Source organism: Artibeus jamaicensis, unplaced genomic scaffold, assembly GCF_021234435.1.
Source record: "Artibeus jamaicensis isolate MK-2021 breed Jamaican fruit bat unplaced genomic scaffold, CSHL_Jam_final contig_233, whole genome shotgun sequence".
In the NCBI taxonomy this organism is placed as follows: Eukaryota; Metazoa; Chordata; class Mammalia; order Chiroptera; family Phyllostomidae; genus Artibeus; species Artibeus jamaicensis.
In genome coordinates, this window is record NW_026521486.1 from 66,704,074 (window position 1) to 66,728,134 (window position 24,061).

The following is a 24,061-nucleotide window of genomic DNA, read 5'->3' on the forward strand; positions in this document are numbered from 1 at the left end:
CTGTGCCGCCTCAAACAGGTCTCTTTCAGCTCCCGGACCTGGGCAGCCGGGACGCGGGAAGGACTGAGGGTGGGGGTCCCCTGCGGCTCGCGCTGCGCTGCGCGCGGGGAATGCGCCCCCGGGAGGCAACCCGAGGGCTGAGAGCTCGCCTGCTGCTCGCGCCGCCAGCAGCCTCCCAGCCCGGGACTCTGCAAAGGAGGGAGGGGGCTGGAGGAGGGAAAGTGGGGCCGGGCCGAGGGTGCCTGGGAATCGGGGCTGTGCTGACGTCACTGGGCGCGCAATTCGGGCTGGAGCGCTTTAAAAAACCAGCGTGCGAGCGGAGATGCTGCTCCACACCGAGCAGGCCGCCTGCAGCAGCAACGCTCCCCGCCCCTGCAGCGGCTGCAGCCCGGGGCGCTCCGGAGGTCCGTGTGGCAGCGGCGGGCAGGCAGCGCTTTTCCTCGCCGCCCCGCGGGGAAGAGGAACGCGGTGCCCCGCGCCGCAGAGGCCCGCTGAGCGGCGGAAGCCCGCTGAGTCGCGTCTGGTGAGGCACAGTCCGCGGCAACCCGCACTCCGCCCTACAATCACGTCCTCCTCGCCACCCCGTGCTCGGGCACCATGGACACCTCCTCGGTCCACGCGCTCCTGTCCTTGCCTGTCCTGCTGCAGCTGGTGGCAGCGGGCGGCTCCCCGAGACCCGGCGCGTTGCTGCGGGGCTGCCCCCCGCGCTGTCAGTGCGAGCCCGACGGCAGGATGCTACTCAGGGTGGATTGCTCCGACCTGGGGCTCTCGGAACTGCCCTCCAACCTCAGCGTCTTCACATCCTACCTGTGAGTGAGCCCCCTCTCTACTCCGAAATGGGGACAAGGCGGGAAGGGACGCTAGTACAAGACCAGGCTGGGGGTTCCGCGGGTCCCGCCTGCTCCGAAAAGGGCAGGCGAGTTTGCGAAGGTCGTCTTGGTGGGCTGTGTTCGGGCCCCAGGGAAATGCACGTGTGTCAGCTGGTAGCACAACCACATATTCTGGGCCCTCAGGGAGAAGGTTTCAAGTGCAACCCCGGGAAAGCGCTGGTGCGCCGCAGCTCATGGTCAGGTTCTAGGCAGATCGCAGAGCGAATTCCTCCGGGTGTAGGCATTTGCCTGCAGCGTGGGCATTTGTGCCCCTGAGCCTGAAACGCACCGTCCGGCTGCCTGCTCCCCGCCCCAGTCTCCCCTCCCCTCGTGTCCGGCGTCCCCTTCATGCTATGCACCACGAGATGGGCTGGGAAAAGTTTTCCCAAAGGAGAACTCCAACTTGCCCAGCTCCAAAGGAACTTACTCTGCATCCCTTGCAGCGTCGCGTAATGTAACATTTTCTTCTTCCTTTCATTCTTTCTTTTAATGAAGTGATTAGAATGTGGCAACCACAAACCCCGATTAGAGCTGCCAGAATGTTATCTTTACCTTTGGCTGCCCCAGCCGCACTTTGAAGTGCCGCCCGCCACGGTGTAATCTTTAACCATCTCCTCCTCCCGGGAGGAAAAGGGAAGTGGGCTGAAGGCAGCGGGCCGGTAAACAGTGGCGCCGAAACCCAAGAGGGGACCTGAAGCTTTCTGTCATCCCCCGGAGAGCCCACACCCTTTCTTCCCCCCCAACACAAGCTCTAAAGAAAGCCCCAGCCCGTGGAGACGAGGCAGCGGCCCGTTTCATAATTTTGTCTCCGGAAAACCCAGACCCGGAGGGTAACAGGTGGTTGGGTGGATAAGGTGACTCAGGAGGGACCAAGGCAACTACTCCCCCCACCCCCCCGAGGGGAACCCGGGTTCCTTCCGGCAGACAGACCAGGGTCGAGGCCACTCGGGACAAGGGGCACCGGCGACTTCAAGGTGACATGTTTAGGTTTTAGTGTGAGCCCACCCCAAGCCCACGCGATCTTAGTGTCGGCTTCTCTAATGTTACCTTGGCAGGCGGAGCTGGTTGGGATGTTTGTGAACTCATTCTTTTCTCTGTTTAGTTTTTTCCGGAGGGAAGAAACATGAAAGGGCTTGCACAACGCCTTCTGCTAAATAGTGATTCTTTTTCTGGAGACAGAGGAAGAAAAAAAATTTTTTTACGTGTTTAATATGCATTCAAAAAATGGACCATCCTGCTAGAATTTTGGTATTAGCGGTTGGCAGTCCCCTCTTCATCTACCATAACATTATTTTACCTGCTTCTCTTTACCTGAAAGCACTATAAAATCATCTCCTTCCCTACCAGGTTTCCCTTCAATCACACTCATTGATGTGGTGGCAGTGGGTTTGTTTTTACAATGATGGAAATCTATTCTCCTAAGTGATTAATCTCTAAGAATTCACATTTTCTCCTCCTGAACAGCTGTGCTGCGGAGAGTAATGCTCATCCCCAAATCTCTCCGCTTTAACTGCTAAGCTCAGTGTTTCAAGAATCATGTGTTCTCCTGTACAGTGAGTTTCTGAGAGCAGTGCAGCAATTTCCCTTAAGAACCTAGGACTGTTCTTCGCAATCCCCCTAAAGAAATTAACTCTGTACAAGTGTGCAGTGCTCCCCAACCACCTATTAGAACCAAACAGTCCGTTGAAAACATGTTTAAGATACAGAAGATAAATTTATGAACAGCGTCAGGATGCTCTCTCTCCCACACGAAAGGACAAACATTTGTTAGGCTTCTGTTACCAAAATTTGGCATGAAATGCTGCTTCAGATGATTTTCCACACACCACAAATGCATTTAACTGCATCCTCCATGTGTGCGGGAAATCTTCCTGCCACTGTTCACGCTCTGTCGTTATAGATAACTTCTTGGAGTTAAGATAACATTCGGAAATTGTCATCTCATACTATGTGTTGACAGTCTGCACACTGGCCCAAGGGGATGTTTTCTCAGTTCCCTACACAATATTAAACTCCGGGTGTCTGGAAACATGTCACAGTGAATGTTAAATGCTTGCTTCTAGTGGTTAACACTTTGGGAAGCATAAGTGCAACATGTAGAAGCCAGTCCTGAAGTAAATAACTAAGCTGATGTTCTTCCTTATAATAAGTGACTCCACAATTTAGTCTCCTTATCGAGTACTAAATGCCAGGGTCCATGGAGTGCCCTTCTTTCATGGGCTGAGGGGTTTGGGGTTGGGGGGGTTTGTTTGTTTGTTTGTTTGTTTTTACAACCATGGGAAATCTGTGCAGACATTAAGGGTAGATGGTGCCCTCTTTTGGTTACACCTAGAATTATCTAACCATTTCTGCCTTCACTTGTATACTCATAATCTAAAAGAAGAATTTTTATTTACTCATATTCAAATAAAGAAGCATGTATCTTACTGATTCTCTTATCTTAAGATATAACTTCCCTTTGTTCTTGAAAGGGAACAGTGAATTACAGCCCCATTGCCACTGGGGCCCAGTCGTGATTAGGCTTTGATGAGAAAGAGGCTGCCTGTGAGGACTTGTGGGTGAAAGGCCAGACTACTGTCTTTTTTTGTTTGTAGAAGGTTATCAACATTTATTTGAGTCAAAATGTTATCTCCTAATCTTCCTTCCTTCCCCACAAAAGAACAAGTATTTCATTTTCTTCAGACAGATTGATGATGGCAAGTTCCAGCTGTATGCATTTGGCAAATAGATTTTACCACAATCTGAGAGCTGGCTACTCAGACTCCTAGGTAAAGAAAGTTTCCTAACTCTCTTCATAGAAGGCTAGAGCTATTTATGTGCAGTTTTATAGTCTTTCTTCCCCAGAAAAGCTCAGTCTTAAGCCAACATTAATATTAACTCTTTTTTCTTTCTGAACTGCATTGCCCAGCTGATCTGTAATTGGGCCACAGAACATGGTGGAAACACTGGAAAAATCTCGATCTTACTATTCCCTCTCTCTCTCTCTCTCTCTCTCTCTCTCCCCCTGTGGTTATAGGCTCTGACTTTACAAAAGGTTCTAATAAAGCTTACTCAGCAGAAAATAAGGAAAACACCAAGGTCGAGACATAAAAGCAAACAATAATTGTTGACAATGTTTAATATATCTCAATTTACCAGTAATGATTTATCAGAAATAAAGTAGCTCTAGCTTCTAATCTTATTATAAGTGAGTTATTTTAAGGTACCAAGTATGAACATTTTGAAAATACGTTCAAATAAGCTCTTAAAATAAGCTCCCCTCTGCTGCTTTGATATATTTCATCCAGTTAGTCTGGCATCCAAACAGAAAACTAAACTCTCATGAACTCCTGATATAAGAAATACACTTTTCTTTATTGATCTAGAACAGCCATTTTACTTTTAAATGAAAGCAGTTTTTTCTTGCTGTTGCAAGAAATGACATGTATATTTCATCCACAAGCAAATTTATGTCACATGAAGCAAAGGAACCAAAGGAAGATTTGTTTTTTAATTTAATGTATGTAGTTTGGGTACTTTTCCATGTGTAACTTTGGAACAAAATTGAATTTTACACGTAGTTAGTAAAACTGGTATAAATAAAAACCTATCAAAAACTACACTTAGTTAAATTAAGTACAGCCCTGGTGTCATGCGTGTGTTTTAAGCATTTAAAATGCAGTTCCAATATTTTAAAACATTTTTTACATCATTGAAAATGGTTTCATATAATTCTGCTTCCCCTCAAGCAAAGAAAAGCATTTTAAATAAAGGAAAATGTTTGTACTTTAGCAATAGTTACAAAAGTCTTAGCTGTTACAATAGTCTTAAAATTTTTAGCAATTCCAAAATTATAGTTTGCTCTACAACCTACTTTTAAAATTTATTTTGAATATAATGGTGCCCATAACTTTTCTGCATTTTAATCAAGTTCTTTCTTTTTCTCCAGGATTCCCAGGATTTTTTTTTTTTTTTACTAGTGTTTTTGTTAAGGGGCAATTATTGAAACTGTTGACTAAAGTAGTCTGAGTGACTTTTTTTAAGTAGTGGCTCTGATTCAAACAATTCTTAGCATAGGTTTAAAATAAGTATTGTACTCAATATGCTCAACATACAAATGGCAGAGTTCATGTGATAAGAATGAATTTTTACATACAATTAAATATGACCTTCAATCAGATCTTCAATCTTTTACCTTCTTACTCATTTTCTTCAAAGTAAAGGACTTCTGATAAGCAACAAAATGTAACAATCACAAATGAGTTAGAAGATTGGAATCAAAAATAAACTTTGTAGTGAAATAAATCTATTTTTAGATAATGGAACCATTCACATTTGGATATATTTAAAGAAGTTTAGAAACACAGAACTGGTCTATAATTTGTCATAAATGTTATTAATCTGCACTATTTGATTGTTTTTCATTTCTAAAACATATAACTAACTGTTGAAAGCATAGGAATGATAACCATGTAATTAACCCAATAAAGCTATCCTTTCAAGTTAAAGACATGCAGAATATGTATGCTTTTATAACTGATACTTAAGATCTACCTACCATGGTAAAGCACTTTTATATTTCTTCTATTAATTTCATACATTTAAGTCATTTTAGCTCTAAGTTTAATTATGTTTCAAATTAATCCAAGTCACATGCCAGAAGATAGAAATGAAAAACAGCAGTGAGCTCTCTATGAGCAATCTTGTAATTTTTTGGTGTTGTTTGGTTATTTATATAAATTTAGAACAATGCTAAATGGTACTTTTACTTGCAAACACCACACAAGCAGATATTTCTGGTAAACTGGATGCTTTGTGAGAATGCAAACTTCTTTCTTTGAGATCCAGCCACCTCATCCTGTGGTAGTGTTTTTCTTCATAGAATCTCACAGTAGAGAGATGCACCAGACTGGCATTGGAGCCACAGCTAATATTCTGCACACCAAAGAAAACAAGCTGATTACCTAGTTTTGTTGCCCATTTTGTGGAATCTTAGTAAAGTTTGATTTGTTAAGTCTGCTCCTGAATTCAAACCTTTTGGAACTCTTATTCCCAGATCTGTCAGGTTCAATCCACATTTTTGTTCGGTCAGTATACGTACCAACCACAGGCTCAATTTCACCTGTGAAATCCATTGTCTACAGCAAAGGAGACATTTCATGGGCTATAAGGTAAAATTTTAGATAATTTAAAAATAATTTTGTTCTTCATAGGTTACGTGGTAGGAAACAGGCCCATTCTTGAAATCCCTGGCACTTCCTCCTGCCCCTTCCAGTTAATATTTTTTGTTCCATAGACTGGGCCCGATGGATAGGCCTGATTTTGAAACTGGTAGGTAGGACACTAGTCGTTTGATTTCAGACTATCTAGTGATAATGCTAAAAGACTCTCAACAGGGTCATAGCATTAGTAGGGAAATAGTTTTAAAAAGATGCTTCATAAGCAGGAGTCCTTCCTCATACCCTCATCTACCGCCCCTTTTCTCAGTGCTTAAATCTGGGATTGGAGAAGCTGAAATTTACTTTGAGGGTAAAGGAATCAATCCACGTCCATGAAATCATCTTTCTTAAAGTCAGGTGGGATAACAAGCCAGGTGTGGGGATGGGCTCTCTTGCCTTCAGGGTTTATCTTCCTCACTAGACTGTCAGCTCTTTCCTGGTAGGAAATCTTCCCTTTCCATCCCAGAGCCCATATTAGTGTCTGACAGTTAAGAGGTATTTCATCAATATTTGTAATGCCAAATTGAATAGAATTGGCTGAACTGGCTGTTGAAATCCCAGTGGCTAAAAAAGGTCAGAGAAAGATAAAGAACTACCTATCTGCCAAGTACACAGCCTGAACAACATAGGCTACTGGTGTCCCCCAATTATGGTCCAGCCCCATTTGAAATATGGTTAAATTGTGTTCAGCTGAAATGATGCAATGAGCCGTTTCTTTTAACAAACACACCAGAATCTGAATATCTAAATTCTTTTGTTGTTCTAATAACAATAACAATAACAACAGCTGACATTTATGCTGCTCTCCCTGAGTTCCAGGCGTGACACAATCATATGGCCTCCCACAACTTCAGAGCACAGGTACTCTCTTCATTCCTGACTCGGGGCCCTGTGAGCTAATTCCTAGGATATTTCTATTGCTAGAAATATTTTTAGACTTCTTTGAAGTTATCTTCAGGACAAGTTTACCAGAAACACAAGAAAACCAGCTTTCTAATTTATGGTTATGCCTCAAAGTAAATGTGATTGGTGCTGAAATATTTCAGCACATTTTTCTTTTCAGGAACGCAATTTATGAAGCTCTGAGAAGTGTGGTTTTTAAATTTTCAATAAAAGGAGAATTATAGGCCAAGCCTTTAAGTTCTGTAAATACCTTTTCACTTTTTCTTGTCTCCAAGTCAAAGATAAATTGGGGTAGCTCCCTGGGTATTACAAAGAGCGACTGATTGGCTGATAACTTCCAAGTCAAGAATAAAACAATTTGTTTTCTATGACCAGATCTCTGTGTCAAGGAAGGTAGTTGCATTTTTTGGAATTATTTCTCTGTTCAGAGAGACATAAACGTTCTTAACAGGCCAATGTTATTTGAGTTTTATTCACTTTTTATAACTGATGAGATTAAATGAATTGATGTTGTGAAGATCTTCTCCATACTGTCACATATTTGATTGGAAATGGAGAATTATTTCAAAGTTTATATATATATATGTACATATACATAATATATTTTGCATATTATGTATGTATATACTATATGCTAACCTTATATGCATACCTTTTCAAAGCTTACACTAAGAAAAAACATAAGAATTTATGTAGGATATATGTATTGCATAGTTTAACAATTATGACACTGATACAGATTTCTTTGTAATTTATTAAATAGAAATCTAGATGGGTCAGAGAAATAGCTTTCCTTAACGGCACATTTAATTTTTTCAGTCCTTTAATTCATGTGCTGCTGTAAACCTAACCTGTGCTAAACATTTATTGTATTACAAAGTTACCATGAAATACAAATAGGTGGTGAGTTAATTACAAGTGATAGTCATTATAAATAGCCCTGCCTCAAGTAAGTACTGATGTTTAGAAAATTTAGAAGACATTGAAATATAATCTCTAAAATTTCTTAAAATGGTGCTCTCAAATCTTGTTTTCTATTAACTTATCATTAATCTTAAATTATTCAGCACTCCCTCATTTTCAAGTGTCTCATTTTTAATGTACGCACATTATTTTCAGACTCACTTTATCCCCCTGGCCTTCAGAAGGAGTTTTGTTCTGTTTTCTAACGTGGACAGTGCTGGCTGAGGGGGGAGGAAGCGGTCTCACGCACACACTGAGCACACACCGACACCTCAGTAAGAAACAGTTTCTTCTGCGCGGTGGACATGACACGTAACATTGACGTGGCTTGACAGTGGCCAGCCACCGCTTTTGAGGGGAGAGACTGAGCTGGCCGTGTGAAGGCACCTTCAGTTCGGTTCAGAAGCTGAAATGCAGAAGACAATCGTCCTGGCAAAGGGAGCCCAACTCCAGCTGAGCACGCGTGCACCGAGCTGACCTTCCTCCACAGCCTGCCAGCCGAGATTAAGGTTTCCTCAAGTGGTCCCTCGTTAGCCCCACCGTTTCCCCAGCGGTGCTCATCTTTCACAACTGGAAGCCAAATGTTTTAAACTCTTACCCAGTTTTGCAGCCAAATTCCTTTATTTCCTCCTTCTACCTCCTTTTCTCCCTCCCTCCCTCACTGCCTCTCTCTCTCTCTCTCTCTCTCTCTCACACACACACACACACACACACACCCACACACACACACACTGTGCTGGCTAACCTATATATACATACCTTCCTTCCCAAAGTCTATACTAGAAAAGAACCTAAGAATTACTATGTTTTACTAAAAAAACTAGTAAATATTTTTGTGTTTCCTTTTTTCTTGAAATCTTGATTAAGTAGAACAGGAACCTCTACAAAAGATATCTATTTGCAAAAATAACCTGCCTTTGGTCAGAAAGCCACAAAAGTGTAGTTCTCAAGAAAGTAGAAAACCACACATGATCTCAAGTGGAAAAAATAAAAAGAATTTGCTGGATTTTTAACCTTTAGCACATAACAAAGATATTATTTTAAACTCAGTTGGTTAATGTGGGCTGTGTTAGAACTTTCATTGTGTTGTGTTTGGGTTTCCCCAGTGTTATTTTAATGAGTTTATTAGTTCAACACACAAAACATCACATGGCACTTGAAGATCTTAGGCTATAAATTTTCTTGTGAGGCACTTACTTGAAAGAATTCTGTTACATAATCAATTGGTCTTTAAATTTGCCAGCCCAAAAATAGGCTTTTGCTTTTTATGTGCGTATACAGTAAGACTTATTTGATTATAAAGAAATAAAAATTCCCATGGAAGAATTACATTCCCTAATCATCATCTACTTAGTATATGTATTGAGACTTTGGCAATAAGCATCTATTTTGTAATGAATCTACAGAGCGAGTTTGGAGTCTTCCAGTAAAGACTGAGGTAACAAGTCTTCCTCTGACTTCTCCCTTCACCCTTCCTGTTCCAAAGGGACCCTTCCCGGACCTGCCTGCATTTGGTAATAGGTCTATTGTATTATTGTCACAGTGTTAACTGCCCAACAAATTACAGCCTAGCCAAAAAAATTAAAAATGGCAAGAGTGGTAATAGGCTACCTGAGGGACACTGCTGTCCAAGGAACAGCGCAGGCAGCCCTGAGAGACGGAGGCCTCCGCTGGGCGCCCTGACCCCAGATGCTTCACTTCTCCAGTGTCTCTCTGAATCCTTTTCCATCCCTCCCTTCTAGACAGCATCAGAGGAGGGCTGGAAGGATGCATTTTTCTTATCTCGAGACACTTTCTTCCCAGGGCCTCAAACTACAAGATGAAAGAAAGTTAGAAAGAATAGTGTTTGGGAAAAAGTATCAACTCTCAGTGCACCAAAATCGGGGTCTTTGATTTTAACTTGAGGAAGCCACATCGTCGCTATATCCTTGTGGTGAGAGACTTTAACTCACCAGAGCCCTATTCTCTGGGGCTCAGAGCAACAGAGTACAGGAGGAAGTTCGAGATCTTTTTTTATTGCGTCTTCAAGCTCGGGTAGCAAAAGGAAATCCTAGTTAAACCAGATTCTCCCAGAGTGCAAGCATACCTCATTGGAAGAGCTAAAAAATTTTAGCAACATGATTAACTGACAGCAAATATCCACCTTCCACCTTACAGCTGCCGGCGTTCCAGCTTAAATTCCACTTCCCCAAGCTCTTATAATCACGAGAAGTGTTGGGTGGGTATTGACTGATCCCAAATGACTATTATGTAGGAATGTGAAGCTCCCTTTGCCTTAGCTGTAAAAACTCCTCAGAACATAGTTAATTTGTGTATTGGGAAGGAAAAGGTAATTTTTGTTGATTTACATTAATTATAATAAAACCAATTCAGAGCTTGAACTAATAGCTCACTACATTTAGTTATACCATAAAGAACTCAAAGGATAATCTTTTATCCACAAATTACCAGAATGACTAAGCTGTATACCTAAGGTCACATTACACAGTGCAAGACTGAAATTTAATCATGATTGCTAGAGCATTGCCCTATTTGCCCAAATAAATGGAATGAAAATCACCCAGGTGTATTGCAGAGGTTTTGGATGATTCCAACGCAATGTCTACCCATGCCCAGGACTTAGAATGGGGAAGACTTTGGAAGTCACCAATTCCAACACCTTCTTTCATAGATATGAAAGTTGTGCTCACGAGAGGCATATGACGTTGTCAAAATCGCATAGCTGGCAAAAATGGAATTGGAACCCAACCCAGAAACCCTCGTCTAGTGCTCCTTCCTGTCAACTTTTTGCTCCAATGCCAGATACGCAAATGAATTCTAAAACTCTGTTACTTTTCTAGATGTTTCCAAATTTTTTATTTTGTGACCTCAATTTATGAGACCTCAATTTAGGTCTCATAAATGTCTCTGGTGACTGTCCCCATTCTCCTCTATCACTGAAATTACGTTAGTTCGGGCTCTCCTTACTCTTCTCCCGGATAACAGTGACAGTCTGCTCTCTCGGTTTGCGTAGAATCGGCCCCCACCAACAGGACACACACTCCTGGCCGTTCACTAGTTTGTCCAAAATGCAACTTTGCTCATGTCTCTCCTATAGTCAGTCCCTCAGCAGTTTCCTATGGCTTCCGTCATACAACCGAACTCCTCAGTTTAACACACTATGCCAACTTCTCTTGCCTCTCCCCCAGCTGCAAACTCTGCTGCTGGGTCCCCCTGCCCAGCCCCCCATGTGCTCCTCTCTCCAGACATGTCAGACTACCTCCTGCAGTGTCCATGTTTCATGCCTCCTGGTATTCACGCATGTCGGTCCGCTTGAAATGCTTTTATTCTTTTTCATTTTGCTGAGTTCTATGAGTCTTTCTACACTCAATTCAAACATCACAGGGTACTTGCTGTGATCCATGTCATGCTGACCCCACTGGTCACTGTACTTTACTACTGGACTATTTATCCCTTAAAGTATCAGTTTTCTTAGACCAAAGAAGGAGGCTCCCTTGGATTTGGGTCAGAGCACAGAAGTCCTGTGTATTAATCATGTTTTTCTTTTTTTTTTGTATTTTATGATGCTTTTCTCTCTGGGGGCCTTGATGACCTAAGATAGGCTGCCACTCCTGGGCTTAGCTGGTCCCTGGAAGTAGCCTGACTCTTCTGCAGCACACCTTTCCCCTGCAAACCAACCAACCCACAGCCCCCGTCTTTGTCAGGCTCTTGCAGGGCTCTTACACTCTAGGTCAATATTCCTTGCCCTGATCTCCCCAGGGCCACGCACCAGAAAAATGGAAACAGCCCCTATGCCCCACAGCCTGCTGAAATGACTCAACCTAGCAGATGCAAAGCCTGCTTACCCTGTCCATTTCTTCCCACAGAGATCATAGTAAAGGCTCTTGCCCCTGCTTTTCTCCTACTCCGGCCTCTGGACAGACCCAGGTGCTTCCCCATGGGGCCCTGCAAACCAGTGTGCCCCCTACTCTTGGAAGTAACCATCTTTTCAATAGCAGTTGCCTCCTGACCTGCTAGCCATGCCACACCTGAGTAATATTAAAGCCTGCACTTAGAAACACTCTGTGCCCACACATGCCTGTGCCAGAGCAGCTTCAAAAGGGGATGTGGCCAAGGCACATCTGAGAGACAATCGGCACCGTTTCTTCTCTCTGGGAGGCACTCCTATGTTTCCCTGAACTCTACTTTGTCCACACCTAAGATATAAGGAGCGATTCTTCTGGCCATAAATGTGTAACCGAGTAGATGAGCTGATATGATCTCTGGCAGAACCTGGCAATGTGGTGATAGAGATGTCCTGCCCTCTAAATTTGGCAGTTTGTAAACTCCCATGAAAGAAAATACATGCAAATAGTGCTTTTAACACTTTCGCCCCCAGTTTCTCATTTGATCTTCATAACAAACAGTAAAATAATTCTTAACTATCTCCACTTTGGGGATGAGAACACTTCTTGACAAAAAATCACAGCCCTATCTTGAATGGCCCTGGGAAGTGCTGTGTGCCTCGGATTGCTGGTCTGTAAAATGGCAGTAATGATGACATCTGCCACACTGGGCGGGATTGGCAGGATAATGCACCTAAAGCACTTCACACAGGACCTCTTATGTGGAGCGTGCATTAACTGTGAGGTGCCGTTGTGTTTGATGATGCTACAGTTGCGCTAACACGAATCCCACACTTCAGATATACGGTGTTGGCTCTTATTGTTATTTCCTAAAATATTTAAAGTAATTGCCCTGAAATTTTACAAGTGTAAGCATCATTTTCATTACATGAGATTTTTTAAATGTTAAAAACAAGTTAGAGAACAGCAGAGAGGTGCCTAGTTGATAAAAGAATAGGGGACACAGTAGAGGCAGCTTCAAACGAATAGGGCATGACTCAGCATCTGTTTAGATAAAAACATTCTAACTTTCATCTGTGATCCTTGGTTTCCAAAAGATAGAAGATTCTGTGGCTGAATGAAGTTTTAGATTTCATCCGGGTGTATAACACTGTGTAGATACCACACAAATCTCCAGGGTGGCTGGCTACTGAGTGAACGAACGCTTTGTCACAGACTGTGGGCTGGTGGCCCAATGTTAGCCAGTCCTGAGATGTGATTTAACCGAATGGCCCTCAATTTGTGGTCCTAGATTTAAATTGTTTTTGTCATCTCATTTATCATCTCACCCATCTCCACAAGTTTTCCTGAGTATATATGAAAAATTCAGTTTGGTAACTTCTTGGCCCCTTGGAAGCTCCAAACTCAGCAACTGACTTGCTACACACAGCAGCAGGCGAGAGGTGATGGGTTTAAGGGACTGAGAAACGACTGGTACTCCAACCTCTCCTTAGGGCCAAAGACACACTCATAAAAAAACAAGTTTTTAATGAAAAAAAAATGTATTCGGGCATTTCTTTATATTAACTAAAAAAATAATTCTACTCTAAGAAAAAAACTGACTTGAAGAATAGACTTATGTCTCTCTGAAAATACATTCAAAAGACTTGCATTTTTTTCTGAGGAATTTCTTTGGAGCTGTTTTTGATAAAAGAAGCAGTTGATTCGGCACAGTTACAGGAAGAATCTTTGCCGTCAGTGATGACAACAATGCCAAAATTGTTTCCTGGAGAATAATAGGCACCAGTGACTAAAATCTGTGAGGGGAGGGATTCCAAGCTATATAGGGAAGTCAACATACTACTCGCACTTGTATTTGAGCAGGGGGGCCTCTGGAATTAGGCTTAGTGATCCTCAGCAGAGAGGAGAGAGCAGTCCTTGGCCTGGACAGTCTTTTGATCCTGCCAGACAAGCCCCGTGTCACCATCTCCACGGATCCTCACACCCCATCCACAGCAGAGGCCGGCTGCACCGCCCGTCGCCGATGAAAGTAAGAGAGCAGGTCTGTAAAGGACAGGGGAGGTCTCCCCTGTAGCAATACTTTTGTGTCTTACTACAGAAATACAAGTGAAAATATGATTCTGGAACTCTCAAGCACCTACTGAATTACTAAAGCAGGAAGCTGATTTATTTTACAGCCCTAACGCCAGAACTGAAGAGCTTTCCAGGAGACCTCTATCCTGTGTTATCCAGCTGCACAGATTGGAGAAGTGGGATCTATCAGCCCAGCTTTATTAAGCAGTTTGAATAATCACTAAACCGAGAAAGACCAGAAGACAGCAAACGTTGAATGATTTCAAGAGAAGGGTCAGAAGGTCCTCTCTCAGGCAAAGCAAATTCTCCAGGTAGAAGGGGGCTAAGAGGACAGTGACAGCCCTGAGGAGACTGTGGCAAATAAGAAAAGGATCAGGAAATGTCCAGAGGAACTCAAAGGGGAGGTGAACCACAGGACAGAGTGAGCCAAGAGGACATGCCCCCAAGCTGGCACAGCCCCTGGCTATGATCTCTGCTGTGGGGTTGGCTCACCCAGAGGGCAGAGTTCAGTCCTCCAGGAGGTCTACTAACATGCATGCACACTCATGTGCACAGACACATCTCTGCATTTACATGTGGAAGAAAAGGAAACTCATTTTGGAAGCAACCTCAAAATCTCAAAATACAGCCCTAGCCAGGTAACTCAGCTGGTTAGAGCCTCATCCCAATACGTCAGTGTTGCTAGTTCAATCTCCAATCAGGGCACATACAAGAATGAATGCATCAATAAGTGGAACAACAAATTGATATTTTTCTCTCTCTCTCAATAAACAAGAAAATTTTTTAAAATCTCAATATATATATATATATATTTACCTACACTAATCACAGGATGATAAGGCAACTCTTAGGAACCGGGGGAGAAATTAACGCTATGGTGCGGGGAAACCAAACCAAACCAAAACATTAAGAGAGTTGTGCTTAGAAGTGTGGATTCATGGTTCTCAAACTTGTCTGTGCATCGGCTCCATCTGGAGCCTAACATTAACCATCTCAAGACCCTGACCACGCACCAAACCAATGGAATCAGAATCTCCGAAAAGAGAGTAGGCATCTGATTTTTTTTTTTTTTTACTCCTCAAGGCAAATTCAACGTGCAGTCAAGTTTTGAGAACCTCTGAGCTAGCTCTAGCTACCCCACCAACCAGCCATAGAATTTCTGGCAAAATACAGAAACTCTGCCTGTTTCTGCACCTGCAAAATTAGAGGTGAGCACAAGCTCCGAGGTCCCTCCTAGTCCTGCCGTTTTATGACTCTATCAGCTTGATGTTTGCATGTATTGTAACCGCGCAGGTGTAGCCCCCCAAAAGGCAGCTTCTATACACTCATACCATTTTGTGCAGCCAATTTGGGAGCACTGTTTACTCTCCTGCAGCGAGCATTACTTAAAATGACTTTGTTTGTTTAACAGTTTAGAGGACCTCTGCAGGTAGCCTCAGGATCCCATTCATTTCATTAACATTAAATCAACAAGCAGACCTTCTTTCTGCCTCTCTGGAGCAGGATTAATGGATTTTGGCATGATTTGTGCATCTAGCAGCAAAACCTCGTGCTGAGAAAGCTAGCAGGCTTGACTAATTCCCAGCAGTGCTAACTTCATAAACTTACTTTAAGCTTTTAACTTTGACTGAAGATTAAAGGTAATGACTTCACACTGCTATGTTTGAATGCATGATACTCAAGATGTATGAAAAACTGTACCAAAATGATATACTATTTGATAATTAACATTATGTATACATGTTTGTGGGTATGTATATATGTGATTTTACACTTACGAAAATATTCAGTCTTATATATCTAAGGAAGGATCTAAAACACTGAGAGATTTGTGGAATAAAAAATCATTACACTACACAGAGTATTGACAGCTGCATATGTAAAGTGTAGGCGTGAGAACCTGTGGTTGGAACAGCGTGCGTGTGCAAGTAGAAGTCCCAGCTTTGTGTGAAGGTGTAACATTGTAGACTGTTGGGTACGAATAATTTCCCAAGAAGCAAAATGATTCTCCTCTATGAGACCAGTTATCACCTACAAAGAATCCTTCACGTGACTATGCTTGTACTTTCTTCTTTCTGACAGTCTTAAATTCCAAATTCAGAGAGGTCTGCTCGAAGAAGAGAAAGAAAAGGGAAAAATACAATATTTCCAGCCCATCTGACAAGACTACATAAAAGCTTTTGATCAAAGGGTCTTAAGTACACTTTACTGGTGTGACAAACAACATTTTTATCCCTTTATTAGATTTATTTTTCTTCTGAAAACTGCAATGACCAGGGTACGGTTTGTGAAAGAAAGCTGGCAGGGTTGTGTTCTTTGATTCCTAATTAACACCTTCAGTCTCAAAAGAGAACCAACAGAAATACCATAAAATGTTGCAGCTGCATTGTGATTCCGCTTGGTTGGTTTGTTAAAAGTCGGCTGGGCATTGGCAGCTGCAATAAAGGGAGCGCTCAATGGGTGTTTTGTATTGTACCCACTGAAGTGAAAGAAGGCAACCATTTTATTTTTCAAATGGGCAGCTGCAGAAGGAAGTTTAAATGGAGCTAAATACAAGATCTACTGTTAATTTATAGTAAATATATAAAGAAAATAGAACCCAACTCTTAAGTTTTTACAGTCGCATTACTGAAATTTTAGCAAGAAATTACAAAGGACAATAATTTTGGAGTTTTTTAGCAACTGACTGGGGGAATTCGGCGGCAAGGAATAGCATTCACTATTAAAATCAAAATAGCCTTTTTGAAAGAGCTGAGGACGCCAAAGCTTTAGAAATTGTCATTTCCACTTTGAAAGGTAAAGGTATATCTTTCCTGTCTTTGGTAATGGAATGCCCTCCTCCCACTTTATTGAAACCTTAAAATTTGTTCAGATTGGAATTCAGTGAGATTCCATACAGCCCTACCTCACTGTTTTTTAAAGAGCACGGAGTTGAATTTTGCCTTGGGCAGGGGAATAAAGGAGGCATTTAACTCTGGTCAGATAAATCTCACTCACATTCAAAAATGCAATTAAGGAAATATGTAAATCTAGATGTTTCATCAAATGCTAGTGAAGGGGTTACTAGTTCTTTTCTAACACAATGACTGAACTAAAGAACTTCAGTGTCTGTGTAAGAACCATTGTCCGAGCCCCGGTCCCTGTTGGAAACAGAGTCCGGCCCGGCCGTGGGAAATACCTACGTATTTGACACAGGCCCTATTTCTGAGAGAAAGGAGATGGAAAAGAAAGTATGGCGATTTTACTGTTGCATTCTAATCAGCTATGATCTGCCTAATTTGCTTTGATCAGGAAGATAAACTAATTTTTCTATGGGCTGGATAAAAGTAATTAGCAAGCCAAAGCTTTCATGTTATTTCAAAAGAGCTAAAGTAAAGAGGATCAGAAATTGTAATGGTGGGAGTTAAATACATCTTTTCGGCTCATCTGAGACCATTGTTAGTTCAGAATAGGATACTGACACAGAAGAGGAACTCTGGTTAAAGATAGTTTCATGGGCTGCGTAACCATTGTAAATTCCGGGACCCATGATGCTATGAAACTGAACAGAATCACCAGAGAGTGCTTCATAATTGGTGTCTGTCATGCAGCCCTGTTCTTTTGTGAGGACAGCCTTACCTTCATGTGAAAAGGTATGACTATTGCCTGGTTTTAGAGCATTGTGGGGTTTTCCAGAAGCTCTGCATTTTCAGTTGTTATATTCCAGTTCTTGGGGTAGTTGGATCTGTGTACTTGAACCCTCAGCCACTGTTCCCCTAGAGCACACAGACACACAAGCTTGGGATTCTACAGTCCTGGATATACTAGAGCAGGATCTGAGATCAAACTGAAAAAGCTGATCAGGAACCTGACTCCAAAGATGCTTAAATTTCACAGCCTCATTCACTGGGTTTTGTGCCAGTTACCAACTTCAATAATGCGTGTCCTTCTGTCTGGTTTTTTTTTTTTTTCTCTAAACACCCAAACACATGTAGTTATTAGATGAGAAGGAAAGATTTTGGATTATGGGATTTTGTTTCTTCAAAAAAAATCTATTCAGTGTTAACTTTTTTCTTGTTGATGTGACCTTTGCGTTACTTCCTTTTCCAAGCTGTTGTACTAGATACGGTATCTGTAACCCCACCGTAAACTTAATTGCTTTTTTGGCTACTAATCTCCTTTGCTGGGATCTTAGATACCAAAGTGTGCATTTCACTTCAGACCAAATGTGTCTTTAAAATAAGTGGATCTCTTAAAAGGATCTCTGTGAGGTTGGAGTTCACCGAGGTTCAAGGTTATATGGAAACTATTAGTGTAAAATAATTCCAACAGAAACAGGAGTTTAAGAACACTATCCTATCTTTTATAAAAATTATTTAAAATAATCTGATTTACATTTTCTCAAGATTTTCTGCTCTTTTGAGGAAGCTGTAGTCAACAAGCATTCTAACTTTTGCATCATTGTTTGAAAAGTGCTTAGTAATAGCAGTGTTCAAACTTACAAATAAGTCTGTTTTCATCTTGTCGTTAACTATCAAAGGTCTAGAAAAGATGGCCACTACTAGGACTAAGAATTCAATCTACGGATATGGAGGAGATCTTTAACAATGCCAGCTTCACATTCCTGCATATTCATTCATTCACATAATTAATGTTTATTGATTGCCGACTTTGTGCCAGATGCTGAGAGTATAGCACTGCACAAGATGAACAGAATCCCTATCTTTTCAGGGAAGACAGACATCAAGCTACTGCTTATATAAATTTATATTACTAGGATTATAAAAGGGCTCTGATGGAGAATGGGAGCACATTAAAGAAGGAACTGCCTGGGCTTGGTGGCCAGAGAAGACTTCCTCTGGGAAGTGACAGTTAATCTGAAACTTGGAGGAGAGTTGAAAATGGCCAGAACGGGGGATTCTACCCAGACTCTCCCATTTGAGTCAGAGCACTGGTTGAATTCTCCTGAATGCACTCTGCAAATGCAGCATACACGGTGGTGTGGAGACCCCTTAAGTTCCCTGTACTGAGGAAAGTGGGTATTAATACAGTTACCCTGGGTGACAGAATCTCTGAGGCCTGCCCTGTCCTTACTAAGCTTTCTTAAAGGTCTGCATAGCAATGGGCTCGACTGCTTCTGGTCTCATAAGTGGATCTTCTGCTTTACTAGCTTATAGTATCACTGGGTATGCCAAATTCATTTCCAGTCCCTCCTAAACATAAATATGAACATATTTATTTGCACCTCTAAGTAATAACCTGAAAAGAAGAGATGATAATACTGCTATAAGGTCCTGTATGTTTTCCCTGGATTAGGTAGGGAGCCAAAAAGCAGAAGGCAAGATTTTCCATCTGTTCCCTCATTCACAGTAGACTCTTTCAGTTTGTCCCCAAGGGCAAGTTGGTCAGATGTATGGGCACACATTGATTTTAATTATACCTCCTGTTTACTTGGTACTTACTGTCAGGCAGGTTCTAGACTAAACCCAAGAAACAAAGATGAATCAAGGAATGGCCTGTACTCTCTGATGTTCACAATCTAGTTGAGGAAGAGAGATAAGTAAACTAAGGCAGTTTTAGGACTAAGAGCCTCTCTCTAGGGTCAGACACTCTTTGTTGGAATCCTGGTGCTGCCACTTGTTACCTTGAGCAAATACTTCAACTCTTCTGTGGTGTCAGTTTCCTCAGCTGTAAAGCAGAACATTTTTCATAGGGCTGTTCATGGGGTTGTTACTGGAGAGTATTTAGAACAGTGCCTGGCACATGGGGAATACAAGGCAATGTTAGCTATTTATTATTAATAGAGGCTGGTGTAGTTTTAGGAAAGTGTAGTGAAGAAAACCACTCACTCTACCTGGAGTTGAAAGTACTTCTCTGGGAGGGTCATGCTTGCTCTTAAAGCCTGGGGAAGACCCCTCCACCCTCGCCACATCCTCAGGGTGCAGGAGCCACCACACCAGCACGGGATCGGGAGTGTGAACACACATGGCTGGAAATGGTCAGATCTGCTGAAGGCAAGACAACAATAACTGGAAGTGAGAGAGCTATGAAGAAAGAATTTTGGCCAAGATGGAGGCATAGGTAGACACACTATGCCTCCTCAAACAACCAAAATAAGGACAACAACAAGTTTAAAAAAAACAACCAAAACTGCCAGAAAATAGAACTGTGTGGAAGTCCAACAACCAAGGAGTTAAAGAAGAAATATTCATCCAGACTGGTAGGAGGAGTGAGACAGGCAGCCAGGGTGGAGAGGACTCACAGCAAGGCAGTGGATGGACTAGTCCAGGTGGTAACTTGAAGATTGGGTCGTCCCACATTTGCATCCAGATAAACCGGGGGGGAATACCTGGGGAGTGAGACAGACCACGCAACCCAGGGTCCCAGCACAAAAATAAAGCCTCAAAACCTCTGACTGAAAACACCTGTGGGGGGTTGAGGCAGCAGCTGAAGAAACTCCCAGCCTCACACAAGAGCTCATTGGAGAGACCCACAAGGTCCTGGAACATACGCAAACCCACCCACCCGAGAATCAGAACCAGAAAGGCCCAATTTGCTTGTGGGTAGTGGTGGAAGTAACTGAAAGCTGGCAGAGAGCAGAGCAAGCAGCATTATTCCCTCTCAGACCCCTTCCCCACATATAATGTCACAACACAGCAACGTGGGTTGCCCAGACTTGGCAAACACCTAAGGCTCCGCCCCTCACTACTTAATAGGCATGCCAAAACAACAACAACAACAACAACAAAAAGGCCCAAATGAAAGAACAGATCAAAGCTCCAGAAAAAATACAACTAAGCAATGAAGAAATAGCCAAACTATTAGATGAACAGTTCAAAACACTGGTAATCAGGATGTTCGCGGAATTGGCTGAGTATAGTTGCAAAACAGAGAAAAAAGGGAAGGCTGTGCAAAGTGAAATGAAGGAAAATGCACAGGGAACCAACAATGAAGGGAAGGAAAATGGGATTCAAGCCAACGGTTAGGAACAAAAGGGAAAAGTAAATATTCAACCAGAATAGAGTGAAAAAATAAGAATTCAGAAAAATGAGGAAAGGCTTAGGAACTTCAGGACAACTTTAAACGTTCCAACATCTGAATCATAGGGGTGCCAGAAGGAGAAAGACCAAGTAATTGAAAACTTATTTGAACAAATAATAAAAGAGAACTTCCCCAAGATGGCAAAGGAAATAGACTTCCAGGAAGTCTATGAAGCTCAGAGAGTCCCAAGGAAGTTGGACACAAGGAAGCACATACCAAGGCATGTCATAATTACATTAGCCAAGATTTAAAGATAAGGAGAGAATCTTAAAAGCAGCAAGAGAAAAGGAGAGAGTTACCTATAAAGGAGTTCCCATTAGACTATCATCTGATATCTCAAAAGAAAGCTTGCAGGCAAGAAGGGGCTGGAAAGTATTCCAAGTCCTGAAAGGAAAGGAACTACATCCAAGATGACTCTATCCAGCAAAGCTATCATTTAGAATGGAAGGGCAGATAAAGTGTGTCCCAGATAAGATCAAGTTAAAGGAGTTCATTATTACCCAGCCCTTATTATATAAAATGTTAAAGGAACTTATCTAAGAAAAAGAGATAAAAAATATAAATAGTAAAATGACAACAAACTCACAACTATTAACAACCAAACCTAACAAAAACAAACTAAGTAAACAGCTAGAACAGGAACAGAATCACAGAAATGGAGAACACAGGGAGGGTTATCAGTGGGAGAGGGGGAGGAGACAGAAGGGGATAAGGTACAGAGGAAAATTAGCATAAATGGTAGGTAGAAAATAGACAGGGGGAGGTTAAGAATAGTATGGGAAATATAGAAGTCAAAGAACTTGTATGTATGACCCATGGACATGAACTAAAAGAAGGGATGTGGGTGGGAGACAGTGTGCAGGGTGGAGGGGAATAAATGGGGGGGAATGGGACAACTGTAATAACATTATCAATAAAATATATTTTAAAATAAAAAATAAGTAAAAAGAAAGAAAATCAAAAGGCCACAAGAATGCATGAGAAGACTGAGAATTTAATGTGGAGAAACTTGCTAAAATGCACCTCAAATCCTGACTGGCATCTGCCAAATAAAGTCTCAGGGCTTTATTCGGGTTTTCCATCAAATGACAGTAGACCAAGGCTCTGAGGGCCAGGGTTTGCATCTTGCCCTGTAACTGATTAATTATGTGACTCAAGGATACCATTTACACCTTCTGATCTGTTTTGTCAGCTGTTAAATGAAAAAATCCATCCAGTGTTCATTTTAGAGCAAATATCACCCTGGATTAACTTTATATACAGCAAGGAATGCTTAACATGCAACTTGATGCCTCCAGTCATGATTGATGTATAGGCTTTGGGTGTCCATAAACCATGGAAAAGTAGAAATAAAATCAGATTAGGGGCTTCCTCCTGGCCAGCTTCTTCTTCTTCTTCTTCTTTTTTGTTGTTTTTTAAAATATATTTTATTGAATATGCAATTACAGTTGTCCCATTTTTCTCCTCTTTATTTCCCCCTTTTTACCTCCCTGCCATAGTGACTTCCATTCCAACCTGCCTTAGACTTTATTTCTGTTTCTAATTATAAAGCAGGATTAATCTTCTTCTTTCTCCACATTCTTTCCCATCCCCCAAAATAAGAATAAATGAATGGACGGTTACTGGATAGCACTGTCAACTCTGCTGTGTCCCGTAACTCAACCCCACTCTCTTCTGAGGGCCTTCAGTCATCATCGACTCTGCCAAAAACAGAACCATGACAGATCTTCCCTGGAATTGCTTCTTATCCAATCTCATTGCCAGAGCCTCTCCCATTTGGGCCATTATCTCACTCTTGCACCTTTCTGGTCGTAAGCACTGCAGCTGGAACCTACAGTTGAGCTTTATCTAGACTGCCAGGCTCCCGATGACCTATGAGTCCTCCCCACTCCACAACCTCTTCCCTCATGTCTCAGAAGGGACATGTCCTAGCTCTTTCCCATCTGGGGCTTTCCTTTAATCTCCTGGGATCCATGGTTTATTCATTCAGCGAACTTTTACTTGGAGTATGCTATGCAAGATACTATGGGAAAACACAAAGATGAAGACAATACACAGTTCAATTTCCTCTAAAACTTTGAAATCTAAAAGGTTGGTATCATTCCATACTATATTTAAATTTGGTAACCTGGTATGTTAATAAATAGATTTCTATTTAAAGATAGTTATCACATTAGCATCTTCTATTTATCCCTCTTCAGTCTATTTGTAATCATGTTCCCCACTACTTGGCATTTGTAGGTAGTATATCAGTGTTTTCTGTGAGTGGAATGAGGATTCCTCCCTCCATTCTGTCATTTCCTCAAACTCTTTTCTTTCTCCTCCCTTTCACTGCCAAAATTCCTGAAAGAGAAGGCTACACTCACTGCCACAGTTTCATTACCACCCACTCTCTCTTTCATTCCTTTTGAAATCAGCCTGTGACCCCCACCATTCAACTGAAATCACTCTCTCTTAAACACCACCAATGACCTCCTACTGCCAAATCCAAAGCGCCCGTTCTCAGCCCTCCATCACCCCAGACCACTCTGCCACATGAGACTCTGCCAACATCCCCTCCTTTCACCACAAGCAGAGTGACTGCTCCACAGTTCCAGCCTCCAAATGCACCCAATTTGGAATCTGCCAGACCTCGGTTTGGCCACACTCCAAAGCTCAGTTTCCTTATCTATGAAATGGGGCTAATAAAGCCTATTATCTATGTCTGGCACACACACGGTCAGCCTCCTAATAGCTCTCCTTACCTCACTCTCACCTTGCACATGAGCCGCTGCCAAATTAATCTCTCTAAACTTCATAATGATCATGTCACTTCCCTGTTTAGAAGGCTTCAGCAACACCCTGGGGCAGGAGAACTCCACACCTATTGCCCTGCACGGGACGTCTCCAGTCAGCTAAATCCTTCCCGGCTGTGCTCCCACAGTAGCAATCTTGCGGGACTGAGAACCTGGACACACTCCCCTGGTATCTGACTCCTCATTTAATATCTCTTTATGTCTAGTGTCTTCACCAACAAATTGAAGTAGTAGATTATTTTAAAGCTAAAGCTTTCCTTAGCTCTAAAATGCTATGGTTTTTACCTTTTGGACTCATTTTCCCATATGTTCCCTTTAAGTTTCCTATTCTTCAGGCAAACTGAACTGGTCCTCATTCCCCTAATTTGCTCCTTGCTTTCCTGCCTCTGTGCCTC

General features: G+C 42.1%; 1 protein-coding gene across 3 annotated transcripts in view; it reads left to right on the forward strand.

Annotated features, from left to right (window-relative positions):
• The first annotated feature begins 376 nt into the window (after positions 1-376).
• Positions 377-24,061, forward strand: part of LGR5 (leucine rich repeat containing G protein-coupled receptor 5) — a 153,435-nt gene continuing 129,750 nt past the window's right edge. For all 3 annotated transcript variants that reach the window (XM_037132167.2, XM_037132168.2, XM_037132170.2), the window contains exon 1: positions 377-809. In XM_037132167.2, coding sequence (XP_036988062.2) covers positions 598-809 — 212 coding nt within the window. In that variant the 5' untranslated portion in view covers positions 377-597. The remainder of the gene's footprint in view (positions 810-24,061) is intronic.